This window comes from Hydra vulgaris, chromosome 08 (genome assembly GCF_038396675.1).
Source record: "Hydra vulgaris chromosome 08, alternate assembly HydraT2T_AEP".
NCBI lineage: Eukaryota > Metazoa > Cnidaria > Hydrozoa > Anthoathecata > Hydridae > Hydra > Hydra vulgaris.
Genome location: NC_088927.1, coordinates 33,172,311 through 33,194,752, shown reverse-complemented (window position 1 = coordinate 33,194,752; position 22,442 = coordinate 33,172,311). Strand labels below are relative to the sequence as shown.

The 22,442-nt window shown below is 25.3% G+C and overlaps 1 protein-coding gene across 2 annotated transcripts; it reads left to right on the top strand.

Annotated features, from left to right (window-relative positions):
• Positions 1-7: 7 nt before the first annotated feature.
• LOC100204879 (putative RNA-binding protein Luc7-like 2) lies at positions 8-22,120 on the top strand. Of its 2 annotated transcripts, XM_065803474.1 has the most exons (11): positions 61-201; positions 5,803-5,886; positions 7,114-7,208; positions 7,584-7,604; positions 8,216-8,314; positions 10,479-10,647; positions 10,907-10,986; positions 17,004-17,180; positions 17,256-17,536; positions 20,570-20,805; positions 21,562-22,120. In XM_065803474.1, the coding sequence occupies exons 3-11, from the start codon at positions 7,134-7,136 to the stop codon at positions 21,753-21,755; spliced, it is 1,332 nt and encodes a 443-aa protein (XP_065659546.1). In that variant the 5' UTR covers positions 61-201; positions 5,803-5,886; positions 7,114-7,133; the 3' UTR covers positions 21,756-22,120. The 2 variants fall into 2 exon arrangements, with proteins under 2 accessions (XP_065659545.1, XP_065659546.1); XM_065803473.1 differs by lacking the exon at positions 5,803-5,886 and having other exon boundaries at positions 8-201.
• The last annotated feature ends 322 nt before the right edge of the window (positions 22,121-22,442 follow it).

Sequence of the window (22,442 nt, the reverse complement as noted above, 5' to 3'; positions counted from 1 at the left end):
GTGATTATTTTTTATAAGTCTAAATCGTCTACGCAAACATCGGACATTTTCTTGAACGACTGTCGCGTTGAGCGTTCCAGATATGCATGAGCTTTTGGATGAATAACATATATTGATAATTTTTATTTATTTGAAATTTTTCTAAAATGAGTGACCATATGAGAAAGATGCTAGATGAATTAATGGGAACACAAAGAGACGGTATTAAATATTTGTGCCTATCTATTTATAATAATGGGTTATATACACAACACGGTATAGTGAAATAAATTCATGATAATACAAATTGTGCGGATTCGCCCACTAATACTAAACTTTTCTTCCTGACCTAATCTTGACTGTTAAGAAATCTTAGATAAAATCTGGCAAATTTGCAATCATTTGGACTATCAAACTATGTCAGAAAGTAGTTTTTAACGACAGAATATATCTAAAATAAGAACAAATCTAAAATGTCCTAAAGTTTGAAGTTTTTTTAGAAACTAAAATTTTACTTTTTGAATTATATCAAGTTGTTATTGTAAATCATATCTATTGTATATCAATTCTCAAACTATTACCTAAGATTATAGAATTTAGTACAAAATAAAGTGGATACAAAGAATTTCTTTCTTTTAAATCCATTTTTTCAATTAATTACATATTTTTAAGATTCCATTTTACTTTTAAATATATATTTCCAAGTTCTACCCACAAAACATTGGCTAATTTTTTTTCTAAAGACTGACTTAAGCAATTGCATATATGTATATATATATATATATATATATATATATATATATATATATATATATATATATATATATTTGGGTGCATCCAACGCCCCATACATTCAAAAATTGATCTGTTCCTATTCTTTAAACTTTCTATTGGTTCTCACAAGACACCCTGTTAAATTTTTTCAAAATTGAATGAGATTTAGGGGGCCACCTCAAGTCTGAAACTTGCAACAAGACCCTAAACAGAAGGAAAAAAAGTTTTTCAAAAGTATGACATGTTGGGTCTCAAAAGAAGCAAAAATTTATAAAAATTTCAAAAATAACAAAATTTTACACAAGAATTATTATTCTAAGTTTTATTGCATAAAAATTATTATTTTTTAACAAAAAATTAAAAAAAACCTTTTTTTTCATGTTTTTGTCAAAAAAAATTTTCAAGGTATTTTAAACAAAAAAATGATAACGTTGGATGCACCCTAATATATATATATATATATATATATATATATATATATATATATATATATATATATATATATATATATATATATATATATATATATATATATGTATATATATACATATATATACACATATATATGTATATATATATACATATATATACACATATATATGTATATATATTAACTATTCAGTTATTCTCAAAAATGAAAGTAAAACACTTAATGGTAATATACTAAAAGCTTGTTAGGTTTGAATTATTAATTGAGACAGTTTTAAGTTTAAAAAAAAATCATTATTTTATGATTTTTTTTTCTAGCTTATCTTTTTATTTGTTTAATTATTGCTAAAGATTTTGTTCCACTTTTCAGTTCGTTTATTTTTAATTTTTTTTTCAGTTTAATATAGTTTTGTCAACAGATATTTTAAACGCACAAATTATCAAAATATGCACAGTGCTGTAGCTAAGTTATCAAAATAAAAAAATTTATATGCAGGCTTGGCCATGAAGACTCGCGAAAATGGGCAATTTTATGACCACGCGAATAATATTTTGTTTTGCCAATTTGACCAAGGTTTTAAAAATGCGCTGAAAAATGGTTTTTAATTACTTTAAAGATTTTATAACGTTTTTATATTAGCAAAACGCTTTTAAATAAAGTAACTAATAATTTTAATTAAATTATCAGTGAAAGTTGCATAAATTTTTATTTATATTATTTAATTATATAAGATTTTTTTATAATAAATGTAATTTAAAAGAAAAGTTATAATTTAAATTTAATAAGCGATGACTTTAAACAATGATTTTCTATTCAAGTTATTTATTGCAAATATAAATTGAATAATCTTCATCATATATATATATTTTAATTTATTTTAGTTTTAGTTAAGTTATTTTTATTTTTTATTTTTTTTTGTGAAGGTTTATTTGTTTCTTTTAGGATAAGTTTCTTTTTTTAAGTTTCTTTATAGTTAGTTGAGATAATTTTTCAGTACATTTTTAAAATGTGTACAAATTTCTAGTTTTCAAAATCAAGTAATATTTGTGTGGTCGTAATATGGCGTGAAATTGCATGCCTTCCTGGCTAAGCCTGTATATGCATGGTCAGATTAGGCATCCGACTGTAGACCTTTCCTCAGAAGGCTTTTTTTATATATATTTGATTTATCAGAATTTATATATATTTAATTTATGGTGGATCTTATGTATTTGAGTCAAAATAGAACTGTTTGCACAAGCCTCATGAAGTAATAAAAAATAATTCAGTTATCATAAATTCACAGCTAAGATTTTCAATTTACAAGTTTATTAAATGTTTAATAAATGTTTTAGTTAGATTTTTAATTATATTAAGGAGCTTGAGCTCTGACTCTTTAGAGCCAGAGTTCAAGCTCCCTAATGTCTAACATATGCAACATAGATGTTATATGTTAAACATTCGGGAGCTTAAATTCTGGTTTTAAATCTCCGCTTTTTGCTAGCCTATAGTGTCAAGGAGCTCTAAAAGTGTTGGGTGACTTAAGAAAAAAATTCATGAGGTTTAATGACTTAAAATCTATTTTTATTTAACTCATACTCTTGGAGTCCTTTTTGCCATTATTCTTAAAGACTCAGGCTAAAAAAATTGAATTTTTATTATGTTCCCCAAGAATAATTCATAAGCTTCTTTACATTTTAGGAGCTCCTAGATATGAAATAAGGAAGAAATTATCTTTTTTGTGACTTTCAAGTCTGGAGTCTTTTTTGGGACTCTGCATCCCTGATAACCCCTTTAATCAATGTTGCATCCAGGTTGATTTTGGCACTGATATGCTGATTTGGGTGCTCAAATGAACCCACCTTAACTCTAACTTCTTATAGTTTCAAAATAAATGGAGTGGTTAGTAAGGTTAAAATAAGTTCTGTTTTTAAAAACAATCAATGTTGTCCAGTTATTTTCATTAAATTGCCATTAAAAATGATCTATTATCTTATAAAAAACGCCTCTAAAATTGTTGTGAAAAAATCTTTGCCTGAAAGAAATCTTTTTTTTTTTTTTTACCAGTGTCACTGAAATAACTGTTGGATATGTCACTGCTTTTATATATATATATATATATATATATATATATATATATATATATATACATATATATATATATATATATATATACATATATATATATATATATACATATATATATATATATATATATATATATATATATATATATATATATATATATATATATATATATATATATATATACATACATATATATATACATATATATATACATATATATATATACATTATTTAAACTTAAATTTTTTCTTTAAAACATTCGTTTTATGGTTATTTTTTCAAAGAGATTTAAATATACTTACTGCAGAGTTTTTTAAACGATTTACACAACTACACTATTATTGGGTTTCCCCCTTTAAAAAACGTTATAGGTCGGGTGAATAAAAATTAGCAATTGCTTTTACTCGGTAATTGGTCAGCTTTACATAAATAAAAACTTAAGCAATTTTGCTAAAGTTTTTATTCACGTAAAGCTGACCAATTACCGAGTAAAAATTGCTCATTTTTATTCACCCTGCCTTATATTCAACTGGCTTTTGACAAAATAAAAATTGTTATAAGTTTAGCTTTTAAAGCATTTACTTCTTGATCGTGTTATTTTTATTTAGTTATAAAAGTTTGGTTTGTTTTATAAAAAAAAATAATGAAATTCTTCTATATAAAATTTAATGGCAAAGGGAAAACCCAAACATAATATCAGACAAGTATTTCTTTTTAAATCATAGAGCTGGAGCTTACCTTCGAGAAAAAAAAAATGGCATTAAAAATTATAAAGTTTTACACTTTAACAATAAATAAAAACTATCAACCTTTTTTTGAACATTTTGGCTTTAACAAAATCTGTGCATCTTTTGCAGTAAAAAAAATTGTAAAAGAATTTTAGTTAAGTTTAATAAAATAAATTTATATTTAATAAAAAGATTAATTAAAATTTAATAAAATAAATTTTAATTAAAATTTAATAAAATAAATTTTTTTTAGTTTATAGAGAGTAATTTTTAGAAAAAAGTTCATTTATCTTTCTGTTTTTTTATCTAATAAAAAAAATATTCCGTAAAAGCTTTTTACAACAATTAATTACAGCTTAATATTTTCCATCTAAATTAATGTTTAAATAGAGTGATTGAAAAAAGTTTTTGGGTAATCTAAATTGCAAAACGCCTACGTGAAATCGTTAATATGTATGTTAAATTCAAATAGTGTAATGTTTCTTAACAAGGCCTGATATATATATATATATATATATATATATATATATATATATATATATATATATATATATATATATATACATACATATATATATATATATATATATATATATATATATATATATATATATATATATATATATATATATATATATATGTATAAAACTTAAATTGCTAGTTTAGATAAACACTCTGACATCACACTAAAATAGCCTGCTGCCGGGGGCTTCAGTACATACATCAACTAACAAGTAACCTTGACTGGCAGCAGAGTGCTGCTACATTGACTGAGGGTTTGTGATAGGGCAGCAATCTTTTCTTTCATTCTTCGTTTTTTTCTTCTTTTTCCGAAAACGCTGTATGCTATAAAGATAAGCAAAACTAGTGAGCAAATGATCTTCTAAACATGCTATAGAAGATATATATATATATATATATATATATATATATATATATATTTCTGTGTGTTTGTATTTGTACATACACACATACATGTCTAAATACATACATACTTACTTACATACATACGTACGTATGTACATACATGCATACATACTGTTGTTTCACATTAAAAAGAACTTAAGTAATAAGTTAAGCCTAAAACGCCTCATCTATCTTTATGCAGTTCAACATAATTTATATACAAACTAATTCTCTAGATGTTTGCAATTATGTCATTATATTATATACAAATAAGGCTACAATTATTTACAAGTAACGCTAATCAATCGTTAGCTTTAAAACAATCATTAACTACATTTACACTTTACACATACATACATACATATATACATACATACAGGTATATATACATACATATATAAACACATACACAAAATCATAAAATACTAATTTAAATCCAAGTTTTTTATTATATTTTATATTGACATGCCTTTTTTTTCTAGAGCAATAAAATTTACTCATGAATTCATATTATTTGATTTAATGTTATATATATATATATATATATATATATATATATATATATATATATATATATATATATATATATATATATATATATATATATACACATATATACTATATTTACACCTTGGTAATTTTTTTGTTTGGTTAAGTCTTAAAAATATATAAAACTGAGCATTTATGAAATCAAATAATATATTAAGTACATAAATGATTGGTTGATTAAGGATTGTTAAAAAGTAGTTAAAGCAGAATATGCTATAAAATTTTATTAAAACTATTTAATAAAAAGTCGTGCTAAATACTAAGAAATAAGTTTTTTGTTTATATATATAAATATATACAGAAAACTATTATTTCATGTCAAGAAAAGTTAAATTTTCTTAGTTATAATTTCAATATTGCTTTGTGCAGATTCATTGTGTTGATCTGAACCATGATCACACATACTAAAGTCAAATTGTTGTTGATTTATTCATATACTTTTCAGTGGGAAATGTAAGTATTAGTGGTAAGAGTGACTTTTTGGGCTTTTGCGATTTTTTTTACATGTATCGTTTTATTTTAACATAACTAATTAGTTTTTAAATGTTTATATATCTGATTTTAACTATTATTTGCTAGTAGAAGAAAATTCACAGAGTTTCTTATATATTTTTTGTAGTTCAGATTTTTTGGGTTAGCATTTTTTGATATATTTATGTATGGTTAGCAATATTTTAGAAAGTTGGCCTGATAAATATATTCTCATGGAATTATTTGGTTAAAACCAAAGTGATAACTTTAGTTAAAGAGACATCTTTACATGTCAACATTATATGTCATTCAAATTTTACAAAGAGCATAGTGGCTTCAGTCTCTGATTGTATGGATTGTATAGAAATTAGTCACAATTTGAGTGATCTTCACATCATTGTGGCATCTACCAGTTTTGTATGGGAAATCAAATATACAATAGCATCAAATGAATTATATCGTAATTTTCATTTTAAAAGTCAATGTAAGTTTGTGAAACTACTTTTTTAAAAAAGTTACATTTTTTTAAACTAACAAATGTTGAGGTCTGATTCACTCTCAGATATCGCAAGTTCAGTGCATCTATGCAGTGTCAACTTTTCGTGTTTTTTTGTTGTTGTTGTTGTTGCTACATATACACTAAATTATAAATTTTATCATATTGTACACTGAACTATTTTGCCATATAATATAAAAATAGTTATACAAAGTTTTCATATGTAAGGATAGAAGTTAGATAATTATTCTATTTTCATATATTTACATAAATGGATGGAAGCATCTTACATGCTACAGATTTTAGCAAGCATGTAAGTTATTTAATGTGTTACAGATATACGTCTGCATGAGTTATTTCACATGCTATGGATTTAAGAAAGTATATTATCATGTTTATATCATAATTACCTAAGTTATTTTTTTATGATGAAGAGAACTTAAAAAAAAAATCACCCATGTAATTCAAATTATTAAATAAAATTGAATTTTGAAACTGTTATATTGTTTTATGAATAAGGTGCTTCAACCTTCAAGTATTAAAATATACTTTTTAACTACTAGCTCAAAAGTGGCTTATGCAATTATGATATGATTGTGATTGTAGATATACATATACGAGAATGCAAATATTTAAAATTCACCCTATAATTGCCTAGGTATAAGAAAAGTTTCTACTATTGCTTTTTTAAATCTACTTTATTGATTTTTCAGGTATTCAAGATGGGAATTCTATGAGGTTTGATAGCCCTTCAGTTTGCAAGAGTTTTCTTATGGGATTATGCCCTTATGATTTGTTTCATAATACAGTAAGTAGGGTTTAATTTTTTAAAAAGTGATTTCTTGATCTACAAGTTAAAATATAGCTAAGTAAACAGTTCATTCATAGTTCACCTTTGTACCATAAGTAGATCAAGAATTCATGCTTTATATTATTTTATTACAGGGACAAATCGAGTGCCAAAGGTGAACGGTGCTGTAAGAAATCATAAAAAACTTTTTTTTTTAAATATCTGAGGTTTTGAGTAAAATTTTAAGGCGAGAATTTATAAACATTTTTCTACTAAAACTTGATTTTTTATGTCCAAAAACTTAAATAGTATAATAATTTTTCTTAACTTTTTAATTTATTTACTTTTTACTTAATTTGATTTTTTATTATTTAATAAAATCTCTTTTTTTAGGGAACGTTTAAATCAAGTAAGGTATGCAAATTTGTTAAAATTTATTTTTAAGATGTAAAAAAATAGGCGTTTGTGTATCCATGCGTACAAATAAATCAAGAATAATTTTGAAATATATTTTTAAGTTTTAGAAATATATTTTGATGTTTTAGAAATATATTTTTAATTTTTACTTAATCCCAAATTCTTTTTCACTTCTCTTTTGGTTGGTTTATTTATAAATCAATGATAATAAAAAATACATCATTAGAGGTTTTTAATTTTATCTCAAATATTATTAGGAAAGATTTTTTCATTGTATTCAAAGATAAGGTATCTTTTCTATTCTTGGGTCCATAAAGATTATAGCAGAGCCAATATCATTGTATTTATTTATACCATATATTAACTGAGGGACTCGTGTTTTTGCAAAATTTTAAAACTATTTATTATAACAATATGAATTATTTTAAGATTTATTTTAATATTTATGATTAAGGAAATAATTTTTATAAGTTTTTTTTTTTTTAGAAAATTTTCATTCTATTTGAAAATCTGTTTTCACATAATAAATTTGTAAAAATATCAGTATGTTGGTAGAAACAACATTTGGATTTATTGGTTAATTTTTTTAGTTTTAAAATTTTTTTTAGAAACTTGATTTGGGCACATGTAGTAAAGTGCATGATCCAGCCCTAAAAGCAGATTATGAGTTAGCTGCGAAGAATAAAGATTATGGCTATGAAGTTGAGGTTTGTCTTGTTTAAATGCATCATCGTCAATTACTCTTATTTGTCAAGTTAAAAGTTTTCTATAAATTTGAACACAAAAAGTTCTTTAAAATATTTAACAAGTCTGTTGAACGATGCATTCTGCATGATTTAAAAAATGAGTTCCATTAAAATAGATGATTTTATTTGTTATTGATGAGTATGAATTAGTATTTACTTTCTGTTTTAAATAATATAATAATATTTCCGTTTATTAAAAGCTGTGTATACTTTTATAATAAAAGCGTCAATTTTGCATATTGCAAAAATTAATGAAAACACAAAGCAATAAATTTATGACTGCAAAAATAATATTTGTCAAAACTTACTTATTTAAAATAAATGCTTGTTCAAACACCAGTTAATTCAAAATTGTAAATATAATAAAATAATAACTAAAAGTACAAAAATTATGCATTTGAATTTTAATTTAATTGCATGGTAATTTTAAAATCAACCAATAAAAAATTATACTTAAGTTAATACAAAACATTAAAATCTGACTTTTGTTAGGGGGAAAGCATGAAGACTATTTGAAAAAACATATTTTAAATTATTTTATTAGAGTTTTTGTTTTGTTTTTTAAATAGCTTTATATATTTATCAATATAAGTTTTAAGAAGGTTTAGGTTTTCACTTAATTATGAAAATTAAGTGAAAACCTAAACCTTAAATTAAGAGAGGTTAAGGCTATTGACATTTCTAAAGCTTTTAATAAAGTATGGCATGCTGGTCTTCTCCATAAGCTTTCTTTTTACGGTGTATCAGGTAACATCTTTAAGACTATTGAATCCTTTCTTTCCAATTGTAGTATAAAATTTGTCCTTGATGGACAGCACTCCTCTTCTATCCTGTAACTTCAAGGGTTCCTCAAACTTTAATCCTTGTCCCTATACTGTTTTAAATTTACATTAACAATCTTCCCGATATTCACACATCAGAGGTGGCATTGTTCGCTGATGATACTACCATTTATTCTTGTCATGATAAGAAGCCTACACTCTCTGATTGCTTGGAGGGGGCATTTGAGCTTGAAAAGGATCTCACTTCTGCTACAGCATGGGGCTCATAGTGGCTGGTGAACTTCAATTCAGATAAAACCCAATTTTTTTCAGCCAATCGTTATCGAAATAATTTAGATCTTCCTATATTTATGAATGGTAATGTATTCGATGAGTCAACTATCCTTCATCTTCTAGGATTAGCTCTTACTTCTGATCTTTCTTGGACACCATATATTAAATCCATTGCAAAATTAGAATCTGCTAAGGTTGCATCTCTTTATCAGGCTCGACACTTTCTTACTCTGGATTCTATTCTTTATCTCTATAAATCTCAAATCTATCCTTGTATGGAATCTTCTAATGATGCCCTTTCCCTTTTCGACAAGGTACAAAAATGCATTGTAAACATAGTTGGATCTGCTCTTGCAGCCAACCTCCAACCATTATCACATCATTTTAATGTTGATTCTCTTTTTCTTTTCTACAAATACAATAACAGACACTGCTCTAAAGAGCTAGCGTCTCTTGTGCTATATACTAAAATTCATTCTCGTGTTACTCGTCATTCAATTAAGTCTCATCCTTTTATCTGTGACTGTTCCTAAGTGCTCCAAAAATTCTTATTTGTCTAGTTTTTTTCCTCGAACATTAGTTTATTGGAATTCGCTTCCTTCGTCTTGCTTTCCTGATTCATATAATTTGCAATCTTTTAAGTCGTCTGTCAATCATTATCTTGCTCTACAATTTTCTCTTCCAGTAACTTCCAACTCTAATAAAGATTGCTATAAATAATATGTAGTAATAGATGTTTTTTTATTAAATTACAACATAAAATTTAATCATGCATAACATTAGATAGGTATATAATCATTTAAACATATAGTATTTAACATAACTAAATATTTAAACATAAAATTTTAAAGTTCTTGTTTAACAAAATAATTTCACAAGTTAACAATGTGTAATACAAAGTAATAAAAGATTCAAAGTAATTCTTGGTTAAATGCTTGATGTAACTTATATTTAAGTCAAGCATTTTGTTTTTTATTATTGTTCAACTTCTTATATAAATTTAAAATAAAACTAGTTCTAATAATATTTTTAATCTTTTTTTATATTTAATGGTTTTTAATTCTGTATAGCAATTGGAACAAGTTCGACAATTCATTTCTGATTGTGATAGAAAAGTTGCTGTGAATAAACGACGACTAGAAGAAACTCAAGATTCAGAATCACTTGGTCCAGAAGCACTTGCAGTCCATGAACTAAATGAACAAATTGGAGTTAAACTAGCAGAAGCAGAACAATTAGGTAGGTATATTTTTTCTCATGAAGGCAGTTATATTTTTTATTTTTATTATTATACTTTTTTAATTTTCTGCTTATTTAATGAAAATATTTTTTACATTTAATGTAAAAAATATTTTCATTTGTTTTATTATTATAAACTTTCAATTAACATTTGATATTTTTGGTATTTGTTCAATTATTATGCATGATATATATCTTTTGTTTTGTAACAATAGTGGATATTTTTAAAATTTCAACCATTTTTATTATTTTAACCTAGGTGCTGATGGTAAAGTTGAAGAATCAATGGAAATGCTCAAACTAGTTGAAGAGTTAAAACAAAATAAAAGAAAAGCTGAAGTGAGCTTTAACTTTTTTAAAGTTTACCAAAATTGATGTTTTATATTGAATAAACATGTTTTTAGCAAATAGAAAGAAATGGGAGGGGGTATTAACTTGTTAAAAATTTTATTGCTTTGAACCTAAAATACTCATAAAATAAAGTAGGGATCATTAAAAATCAGATGAATATAGTTTGTGTACTTCTTATAGACTGTTTAGAAAGAAACTTGTTTTTTTTTAGATTTTTCAATATTTACATGTTTTTGAAACTTAAATCTTAGTGTGAACACAGATTATCAAAACCTTCCTTTTGCTTTTAAATGTTTAAAAACACTAAAAATAATAGAGTTTTTTCGAATCACAAAAAGGTTATGAGATTATGTCAAGCTAAACATGTTTTTTCGACTTTTAGTGTGTAGCACAACCATGCACTCGATATTAGTAAAAAGCTATTTTAATTTTCATTTATTAAATTCAATTCTTTTCTCAGTGAAAATTTAATTTAAAAATGGTCCTGGTTTGTAAATTAAAATTGGTTTATAAACTAAAATTTGATCTTTTTTTCCTTTTTTCTTTTTTTTTTTTGAGATTATAATCCTATTAGTTTTTTTTTCCAGATTTGTATCCAGAAAATTTTTTTACGCTTGATATTTTTGAAAAGTTTTTTAATCAATTTATTTATCTGCTTTTCATTTGAAATTTTAAGCTCGAATTTCAGGTAAACAAAATGCATATTATTGATTTGACAAATGACTTTTTCTCTTATTTTTTTTATTTTTTTGGAAAACATTTTTTAAAATCAGCAATTTCTAAAAACTCCTTGAATAAAAAGTGGAATTCAAATTTAATTTTTTATTTGATTATGAATGTTGAAATTGTCTTGACCCTATGTCTATTTAATTTAGACTGCAAAATGTTTTTATATTAATTTTATTGTTTTATTAATTTGGTTTAAAAACATATTAAAAGATTAAAAAAAAATTGTTATAATTTTTAATAAATTAAAACTTGTTCAAGTGTGAGATTAAAAGTAATATTTTTTTTAACATAACATAATAATGACATTATTTTAATGTTATTACAAGATATTATTTATACATGGTATCCAGGCATTCTGTGTTGTGCTATAGTCTAACAATGTGACAATTTCTTAATTGTGTATTAATGTATTAGTTCATACTTTTGTAAACTAATTATACCAAAAAAATTTAAATTTCATGATATTTATATATTGATTAGAAAAAAGAAAAATTCAAGCTAAAATATACTTTTGCAGTGCATCAGTAGTAAAAAAAAAAAATTTGTTTTTAATGAAACTTCACAAAGTGAATAATTTGTTAGCTGTTTAATTTTTTGAAATGATTAAGTAATTTGATAGCTTATGTTCAAATACTTTTGATTAAAAAAATATGTTCAAAATGTAAAAGTAAAAATTAATTATATTTTGATTGTGTATTTAGTAACTTATCGTAAACATTAATATTATGATGTACTTACAAAATGATTAAATAAACTAAACAAACAAAAAAATCATAATTTATAAAAAATTGTTAAGGTACATTGCAATCAATACCTGTCAACTTCCGATAAATATATGTAATTTTAGCTGCAAAGCATTGTGGGGTGTCTCACGGGACCAAAAAATCATAACAGTATGCAACTCTTAGTGAAATATAAAAACTTTTGGATTATTTTTACCAGAGGGCTTCCCTTAAAAAAACTTAAATAAGAATTATCTTGTTTCAAGAATTGTCTTTAAAATAAAATGAGGCATGGATAATGCAAGCTAACTTTTTTTTTTACATGCCTTGTTTCGTGGTGCTAGATCTTGATTATAAAACCTTATATAATAGTTTATTCTATAATGAGTTATAAAACCTTATATAATAAGATTAAACTTTCTTCTAAATAAAAAGCATGATCATAATGATATGTTTATCATAAAGAAATGTAAAATTGCAATCATTTTTTATTACTTTAATAATTTGTTGTATAATTTTTTTTAGTTAATACAAGTTTCATTTGCGTTATAAAAACAGTTTCCATTGTGAAGTAGATTTTGTAAAAAAGAATCAGTATTAAATAAGTTACTTTCTCAGGGTGTCACACTTTAAAGAACTTGTACACATTTTTGACAGACTTGAACTTTCTTTATCAAATCATCTGTAATTGATATCAAAAACTGTTTAATTGACTGAAACTGAATCAGTTGAAACATTTTGTAATGCGTAAGGTTGTAGTTTCTTTTTAAATAATGAAGTTGGCTGCTTGAAAATCAATTGTTCATTTGCAGAAGTTTGATTCTCAAACCCTGTGTTGGCAATTGAGTCAATGGTAACTGTAGCAGAGAAATCTGATTCAGGGAGACTATTACTGTTAGTTAGATTGTTCTATCAAAAGGAGTACTAAGACATTTTTATATGTTAATTTAAACTGCATTGCTGTTGGTCTGTCATTCAAGCCTCTTTGCTTCGTATAATACAAAAAAAATTTCTAAACAGTCCTGATTAAATTGAGCTGTGCAAACATAAAAAAAATCCTCATAAAGCAATTCGTTAGCAAGACAAAGAATATTAGAAAGAGTGGCAGCTAAACCCCTGGATATACTTTTTGGCTGCGAGCACCAGAAAAATGCCAACCTTTAATCCAAACTCTTTAATCTTCAAGCTTTTGTATAAGACTTCTATTTAGAGTTAAAGCAGAGCGTGTTGATTTATCTGCTTTTAGTTTACAAGAGTTTATGAGAGAGATTTCAAATAAAATATTCATATTTTTATTAAAAAAGGCTGTTGACAAAACATTTCAGGTAATAGTTTTGCAGAAGCATATTTAGTCAAAGCAATAGAAACTTGATTAATAAAGATTTGTGTTGCCAATCTAAATGACGATCTGTTAACTGTGGCACAAGTCAGACAGCATTAACCTTGTCTAAATTATAAAGTACTTCCAGGTGCTTCCATGATATTATTTTACCATTAGGTAAAATGTCATGTTTTATTAAATTGTTTCTAACATTTTTTAAAAGATGTGGTAGATCAAATGTTATATAAACTTTTGCTCCTGTAGTTGGATGTGAAATTAGTTAATTTAATAATGAGAATCCTGAAAATTTAAGAACTCTAATATTACTTGAGCTTTGATCACAAACAAGACATCTTACAGCTAAACCTGTTTTATTTAGATGAATCATAGCATTATTTAGTTATAATAAGTTGTATTACCATAAAAATATGCAATTGGTTGTTTCCATTTTGTTGATAACCCGCAGACTAACAATACCAGTACTTGGTTTACTGGTTTGCCATTATTTTTGTCATAATCAAGATGTTGCTTTAAAGACATTTCATTTAAAACAAGGCAGCAGTTTTGTTCCAATTTTTTCATGGTATCTACTCTCAGGTTCTAGGGTCCAAAACGATTTTTCAAGAAACATTAAAATAGTGCTTCTAGTAGGTAACAAAAAAACTTTTCTAAACATTTTGAAAGCTTGTGGGCTGCGATACATGATTCTCAAAGCTAAAATTTTATCTTTAATAGTCCAACATTTTTCTTGTTTGACACGATTATTCATATGTAATTGACTTGAATCTTAACTTGAGATGATAAATACTTATTTCTAAAAGTAGTTTTGACAGATACATTATTTGTACTACTATTTTCAACATTATTTATTCCATTTAATTCGACTGTATCGTTGATTTCTTTTTTTTTGTATTATATTTTGTAAACGAAGTCTGTTTGTAGGCTATTTTCTCTTTAAATTTAACGTATAAGGTTGATTTGGAAAGTTAAAAATTGTTGGTACAGCAGTTACAAGTGCTCTTTTACTACCATTATTGGCAAGATAGTATTGGGAAAAATCAAAATGTTCACTACAAATAGTATAGTTAAGATTAAGTGCTTCACGGGAATTTGTATTGAGATCTTGACTATGACAATTAACCCAAAAAACCCAAAGCCATCTAAACCATAGGTTAAACCTAATTAATTTAGTGGAATTTTTACATCATATTATGTATTCATATTTTTTGTTTTAAGTAAAACTGTTTTGAGAGCTTCTTTAAATTTTTGATATACTAGTTATTTATATTTAATAAATATATTTAATAAATTTGATTTGACTAATAATTACTTATCTATTTTTATCCTTTAGAAATCTAAAAATAGATTTGCAACATTCTTTCCACGCTTGTTTACACAACTGATGACTGAGCAAAAGGCTGACATATTTGATATTGTATTTATAGAAAAAGCAACTTAATTCTTGAAAAACAAAATCTAATAACATTATATAACAGTATATAATTTATTTAGTAGACAATCTTTGTTGCATAATAAATTTATTTTGTTTATAATATGGTCCTGCAAGACGTCCCGTAATTCAATGTATGGCAAATTACACATAAATAAATGGATTTTTAGCCAAGTTGGCAGGCATTAATTGCAATATAGCTCCTTCATTAAAAAAATCTTATTTATATTGTCATAATATTGTCTTCAAATTGGTTAGAGTTTTGTAAGCTCAATATTTTTGTAGGCATAATTTTTAAATATTAAATTTAAAAAATAAAATTTTATTTATAATTTCTTATATAATGTGTAGAAATCCACAAAAGTATTATGTTTTTGAATTAACCTTCACATAATTGCTTTCGTCAATGTATAAAAGTTGAACATCTAAGTATAGTTTAAAAGTATCTTTTGTTTAAGAAACAAAATGTTAGTTCTTAGCTAAGTTCTGAAACATTTTGATTGGTTGAAATTTCATCTTATAATTCCACGGTTAAACTGATAAATGAATGAACTTTAATTTGCAGAAATTTAGGTTTAGTTTAAGCAAGCTTAGTATAATTGTAAACAATTAACTTAAAAATTTAGCAATTTTATTTGCCAAAGGTTCTACGAAAACTGAAACATTTTTTATGTTTGCTATGTGAGAGTCTTGCATAGTGTGTAGGGCTAGCATATCTATGCACTCAATATTAGTAACAAGTTATTTTTGGCTAGAGTCTTGTTAGCATATCTATTGTCACTATAAGCAGAAAAGCTTTAAAATTGGGTTTGTAATCCAGTGCTATATTTTAATTTCCAGGATTTCGGTATTACATTTACCTAGTCCTAGGATCCTAGGATTTTTAAATACCTGTTCTTGAAAGTTATTAACATTATTACAAAATTTCGAGAAAATTAATAACATAATACATTCAAAAATAGGTTTTAAAAAAAAACTATTTAATAAATTATAAGTAAATTCTTTGGTTAATTAAACTTTACATATCATTTAATCATTAAATTATGATGGTTTGATTGTTTTTATAGATACATCATACATATGTACTTATTTTTGATTATTTTGAAAATGCGTTTTAAGGAAGCAGAACACAACCAAAGTTTCATTATCACAAACAAGTAATGTCTATTTGAGAAAACTTGAACGAATGTGACTAAGCACCAAGAAATATATTAATAATTTTAAGAATGTATTTGCAAATTACAATATTCAAAAACATAATTGCAAGAATTTTAAATTTATAAAGTTTGAATTTATAAAGTTTGAATTTGATTGCAATTGAACAAAAAAGAAAATATCAAGAATTTACAATATGAAAATAGTCAAATCTTAATCACAGAAATTAAAATTTAAATATGATCAATTAAAAGAGGTTAAAAAAAAAAATTTTAAGTTAGCTGTAAGCAATTTTTCATTTTACTTAGTTAAATGTTAGGATTAAGAAGACGCAAGATTCCCGCATTTCCAACTGTAAAAGTTATTTTTTAAATAGTATCCTACAAATTTATTTATTTACAAAAATTAACACTTGCTTAAATATTGTTTCATATTTTCCTTTCATGAAATATATCTTTCATTTTAGCTATATTTAGTTTTCATTTAATTAAATTTTTATTTAATTAAATAAAATTTCCATTTTGTTTTTATACTTTTCTTTTGATGAAAAAGAAATTTTCTTTTGATGAAATTTATGTAATAATAAATTTCAAATATTTTAATTTAAAATTAAATTTTCTGTATGCAGGATATTTACAGAAATACTGTACCAGCCACAACTAATCAACAGCAAAAGTTACGTGTCTGTGAAATATGTGCTGCATTTCTGAGTTTATATGATAATGATAGACGTCTTGCGGATCATTTTGGTGGGCGACTTCATATGGGGTTTATTAGAGTTAGAGAGAGACTAACTGAACTTGAGGTATTGTAATTTTATTTACCTATATGTATTTCTTGTTGCAAAAAATTAGCATGTTGATATTTTATATTGACATAGGAGATTGTACAAAAAAAGCGTGAATCTCGTGAATTAGAAAGACAAAAGCGTCGAGGCGAAAGAGATATAGAGCGAGATGGAAGATCAGATAGGGATATGAGATCAGAACGAAGTGGAAGATCAGATAGGGATATGAGATCTGAAAGAGATGGAAGATCAGATAGGGATATGAGGTCAGAACGAGATGGAAGATCAGATAAAAATTCAAGATCAGAACGTGAACGTGACACAGAAAAATCTCGCGATAGGAAAAGTGACAGGCGTAGTAAAGATCATGATAGGTAATTTATTAACTATATTTTATTACCTTTAACTTATTACCATATAAATTATACATATAAGTTGTATATAAGTTATGCATATAAGTTGTATATAAGTTATGCATATAAGTTGTATATAAGTTATGCATATAAGTTGTATATAGTTACACAAGTCAAAACTGGCTGTTTAACTATCTTTTTCTCTTTTTTTTTTAACAAAAATGCTCACTTTGTTTTGTTCAAAAAAAAATGTTTTCAACTCAAAACTATTTTAAACTAATATAATAATATAAATTTGAACTTTAGCACCTTTTTGAACATACAATAATTCAAAACTTGGTAAGAAAGTTAGTTTCTTTATTATCCTTCAACTTCATTTTTTTTTTTTTTAAATTATAAAATAATAAAAGTTGCACCAAATAAAACAACTTGAAACTATTTATTGCATAAACCTCGAGTTTGATTTTATGATTTAAAATCAAAAGTTGTACACATTAAAACAATTTAAAAGTTTTTTTTGATTATTTGAACATGGATACATTTTTTTAAATAAATTCTAATGATTAAATTAGCTACTGCATAAAATTGCTAAAACGTTTTACAACTAAAAATTTTTACAAAACTGTTATAATCATTGTCTAAAGTATTAATAACATAAAATAGATTTTCAGTTTTTTTTGTAGTCACTAAAATCCTAATTAAATCATTTACAAATTTTATTCTCTTTTTAATTGACTGAAAATTAAGTTTGTTTATTATTTTTTATACATTACTGTTTTCAAGTTTATTGTGGGCTAAGAAAATGTTGATACACAGACCTTTTATTATCTTTTGTAATAAAAACAATTTTTGTGTGTGTATAGTTGTGTAAATTTTATATCTGCTTACATGCCTATTTTTTCTGAACATAGTAATACAATTTTTTTTTTCTGAATCACTCTCAACAAGGCCACAAGCAACCACTATCAAGTTGGAAGTTACTAAAAAATAAATAAATAAATAGAATTAATGAGCAAAGAAACGGTTGACAGAAGATTTGAAAAGTTGTAGATTGTATGAATCAGGAAAACATAAAGATAGGAGAGAGTTGCAAATGGATGAAGTGGTAAAAAATACAGGCAAAAAGGTTTTATAGCATACAGGGACTGGTACAGTAAAAGAATGAGACTTTGCTAAATGTTGAGTCAAGCAAGAATGCGTTTGATTGATGGGACTAGAGATAATAGCTCCTTTAATGAGCAACCATAATAGTATTTGTAGAAAAGAAAAAGAAACGCAACTTTACAGTGATGAGAGAGAGGCTCAAGCTTGGTAGATAGAGCAGGTCCTACTACGTTTTTTAACCTTGTCTAAATGAAAAAAAAGCATCATTGGAAGAATCAACTCAAATATGACAACAGTATTTCATGCAGGGGTGAATAAGAGATTTGTAGTGAAAGAGAACGGAATCAAGAGTAAGAAAATGACAAGCACGATAAAGAGAAGTAACCTTAGCAGGTGCCAACTTAGCAATCAATTGTATATATAATTTCTATGAGAGGTCAGTAGTAAACGATAATCCAAGAAGATATAAAGAAGAGGACTCAATGAGAGGGTTGCCATTCATCAATATAGGAATGTCAACAGTGTTGCAATAATTGTTTAGAGTTTAAATTCACAAGACCTAATCTGTCGCAAAAGTGAAATCAAATTCAAGATCGGCTGTCCCATAAATGAGAGATAAAATGTGTGATTCAGTGTGATGAGCATTAAAGTCATCAATAACAACAATATTCGCAAACGGGGTAAAGAGAAAAGATATGATTGATTTGATCAGAAACTACATCTAAAGTTATATATAAGGTTCAAAAAATATTAAAGTTATATATAAAGTTATTATAAGGTTCAAAAATAGGAAAAGAAAATTTTATAAAAGTTTAAAAAATATTGTTTTAAGTTTAAATTATTTCTCAAAAAAAAATCATTCATGATGAACCGTGTAGTTTCCTTACATCTATATAGAGGTATGTTGGTTGATTTAGCCTGTAAAAATGTTTTACACGATTACTATGTTAAAGTTAAAGCAGCCCTGAAAACCAACACTCCCACTATCTTGCCACCTTGAAACAGCGAAGGTTAACTCTCTTTATTAAGATAATGAAGAAGTTGTTAACTTTCCTACCAGGTTTTGAATTATTTTATGTTTAATTTAATGATATATGTTCTAGAAATAATAGCAAGTAAAATAATTTAAAATGTTGCCTAATTTTCTCGGGGTTGCGTTGACTACCCGCTATTTCTAGGGAAAACATGCAAGGAAGTGCCGCTTTGTTTACTAAGGGTTTTTTTTTTTGGTGTAGCAATTATTTATTCAATATACTTCATTTTTTTTTTTTTTTTTTAATAAATTGATTTTTAGTCAGCAAAAAAAAGTTAGCAAATGTATATCTATGTATGCTATAGTATATAAAATTATATATATATATATATATATATTATATTTATATATATATATATATATATATATATATATATATATATATATATATATATATATATTTATATATATATATATATATATATATATATATATATACATATATATATATATATATATATATATATATATATATATATATTTATATATATAGTTTTATTATTTTTATTTGTTAACTACAATCTTCAGTTAAACTTAATCAAATTTGTTAAATGGCATTACAGGAACACCAGGACCGCTGAACTTATGTCCTTAAACTTTCTTAAGATTTAAGATAGAAAGAAATTGAGTTTTGATTCATGCTCTTCCTTTTTTTTGGTGCCTTTATATTCTAAATTTCCCCTTTATTTTTGTATGCTGTCTTCATAGTAACCCTTGTTAGATGTTTTAAGATGTGTCGAATTTAGTTTTTAAAAAGAAATAAGTTTGCTATTTGTTGTCTTTCATATTTTTATATGATTAGTCATCCTTCAATAAAACTACTAGTGAAATCTGCTCTAAAATCCTTCACATTGAATATATTTTAAACTTGACATTTAAAAGTAAGAGGTTAGGTTAAATTTATTTTTTCAAATTAGGTATAGGCGAAGTAGAAGTCGAGATCGAGATCGTCGTAGAAAGAGGAGTCATAGTCAAGAACGACGCAGAAGTCGAAGTAGAGATCGTCGAAGAAGTCGAAGTCGTGAACATCACAGCAGTAGTAAAAGTCGTAGAAGTCGTAGTAGGGACAATAAAAGAGATTCAAGTCGAGATCTTCGAAATGATAAAAATGCTACAAATGGTGACGATGGATCTTTTAGCATTCATAATAGAGGTAAAAATTTTAATTAAATAATCATTTTAGAAGTACAAATTAAGTTATTAACTTTTTTTTTTTACTGAGATAGCCTTTTTTACACTTCGGTTTTATGAATAAGTTATGATAAATTATTATCATCCATAACTTGCCAATATTATAGACTCAGACTAGACAATTTCTACTTAATAAAATGGTAAAAACGTCTGAATAAATTTGAATAAAATGGTAAAAACGTCTGAATAAATGTCTAAACTTAATTAAAAAAAGTATTTTTTTTCACTTTCGCTATTACTATTGTAACAACTACAAACTGCTTCTTACTTTTTCTTTAGTTATTAAAGTTTGTTAAAAACTCCTAAAGCGTTGATAAAACCCGTCAAAGTGAACTCAATCAGTTTAGTATTGTTTCTTAAAAGAATAATAAGTAAAAATACATACAAGGTCTACACCGTGCTAAATTTAGTTAATATATCCTTAAGACTTTATTTTTGAAATGAGGTCCTAAATTCTTACTTTTTTCAGAAAGAAAAGTTTATATTAGTTAAGTCAGTAGTTTCTTGTGCCTGGCTTTACTTAAATTCAAAATACAGTCCTCAATCGCTATGAAATTTCTACGGGATTTTTTTAAATTCTTATCTTAGTGTTATTTACCATACCTAAAACAGTTATCCCTAAATCTAGATTTTATATTTCCACTGAATTATAAGGTATCGTGCTTGTCATTAAATATTGATTTTATCATTGAGGTAAAAATTATTTATTTCATCATAGAGGCGAAAATTTCCGCCAATGATACCGTTGAAGAAGGTGAAGTGTTAGAAGGCACCGAAAGCGGATTTCATACAGAACATCAAGTTAAAAAAGATATAACGTATGGAAAGGTACACAAAAACATGACTGAATTTGATGAACAATCTAGCTCTGATTCAGATAGCCGCACTAACATCTCCGACTCTCCTCAGTAAGGCGCAATGCTAGCAAATGTGTAACATCAACTTCATAGAAGTTAGGTTATAAAAATCTAAATTACTGTTTTTGAAAATACATATCAGCGCGAAGCATTTTGCTTTTAAACTTAGTTTTTGGCGTCAAAAATTTTCAAGCATTAAAAAGTAGCTGCTGTACAAATAAACCTACTATATGAAGAATTTTACTTCGCGTATATTATTCGATTACGTTACACTTACTTTCTTTTAAAATATTATACCGTAGTTAAAGCAAATAAAATTTATTCGGTCTGTTTCTATACTTATTAGACTATAAGTTAGATATTTTAATATGTATGTAGTATTGACGGAAGCTTGTAACATAACGAATGCGTTGATATGAATTTAATCGCTTTTTTTCTTCGCATTTATTATTAATCGGTTGCCTTAGTGTAAGCCTTACCACAATGTCGGGTTTGACTCTTTTTCCTGAAATAACGTCAATTTAAGGTAAATTTAATAACTCTGACAAACTGTTTAAATTTGAAAAGGATATTAATTCTCTTGTTTGATTAGAGCATCGATTTCTCATTTTATTACTTCTCTTTGTTGGATCTTAAAGGTGCATAATTGTCAACAATTGACGATAATCAACAAATCAGAAAAATAAAATTTTTAGCATTTTTTTTAATTTAACACTTTTTGAGCAGCGAATATAAATAAAAA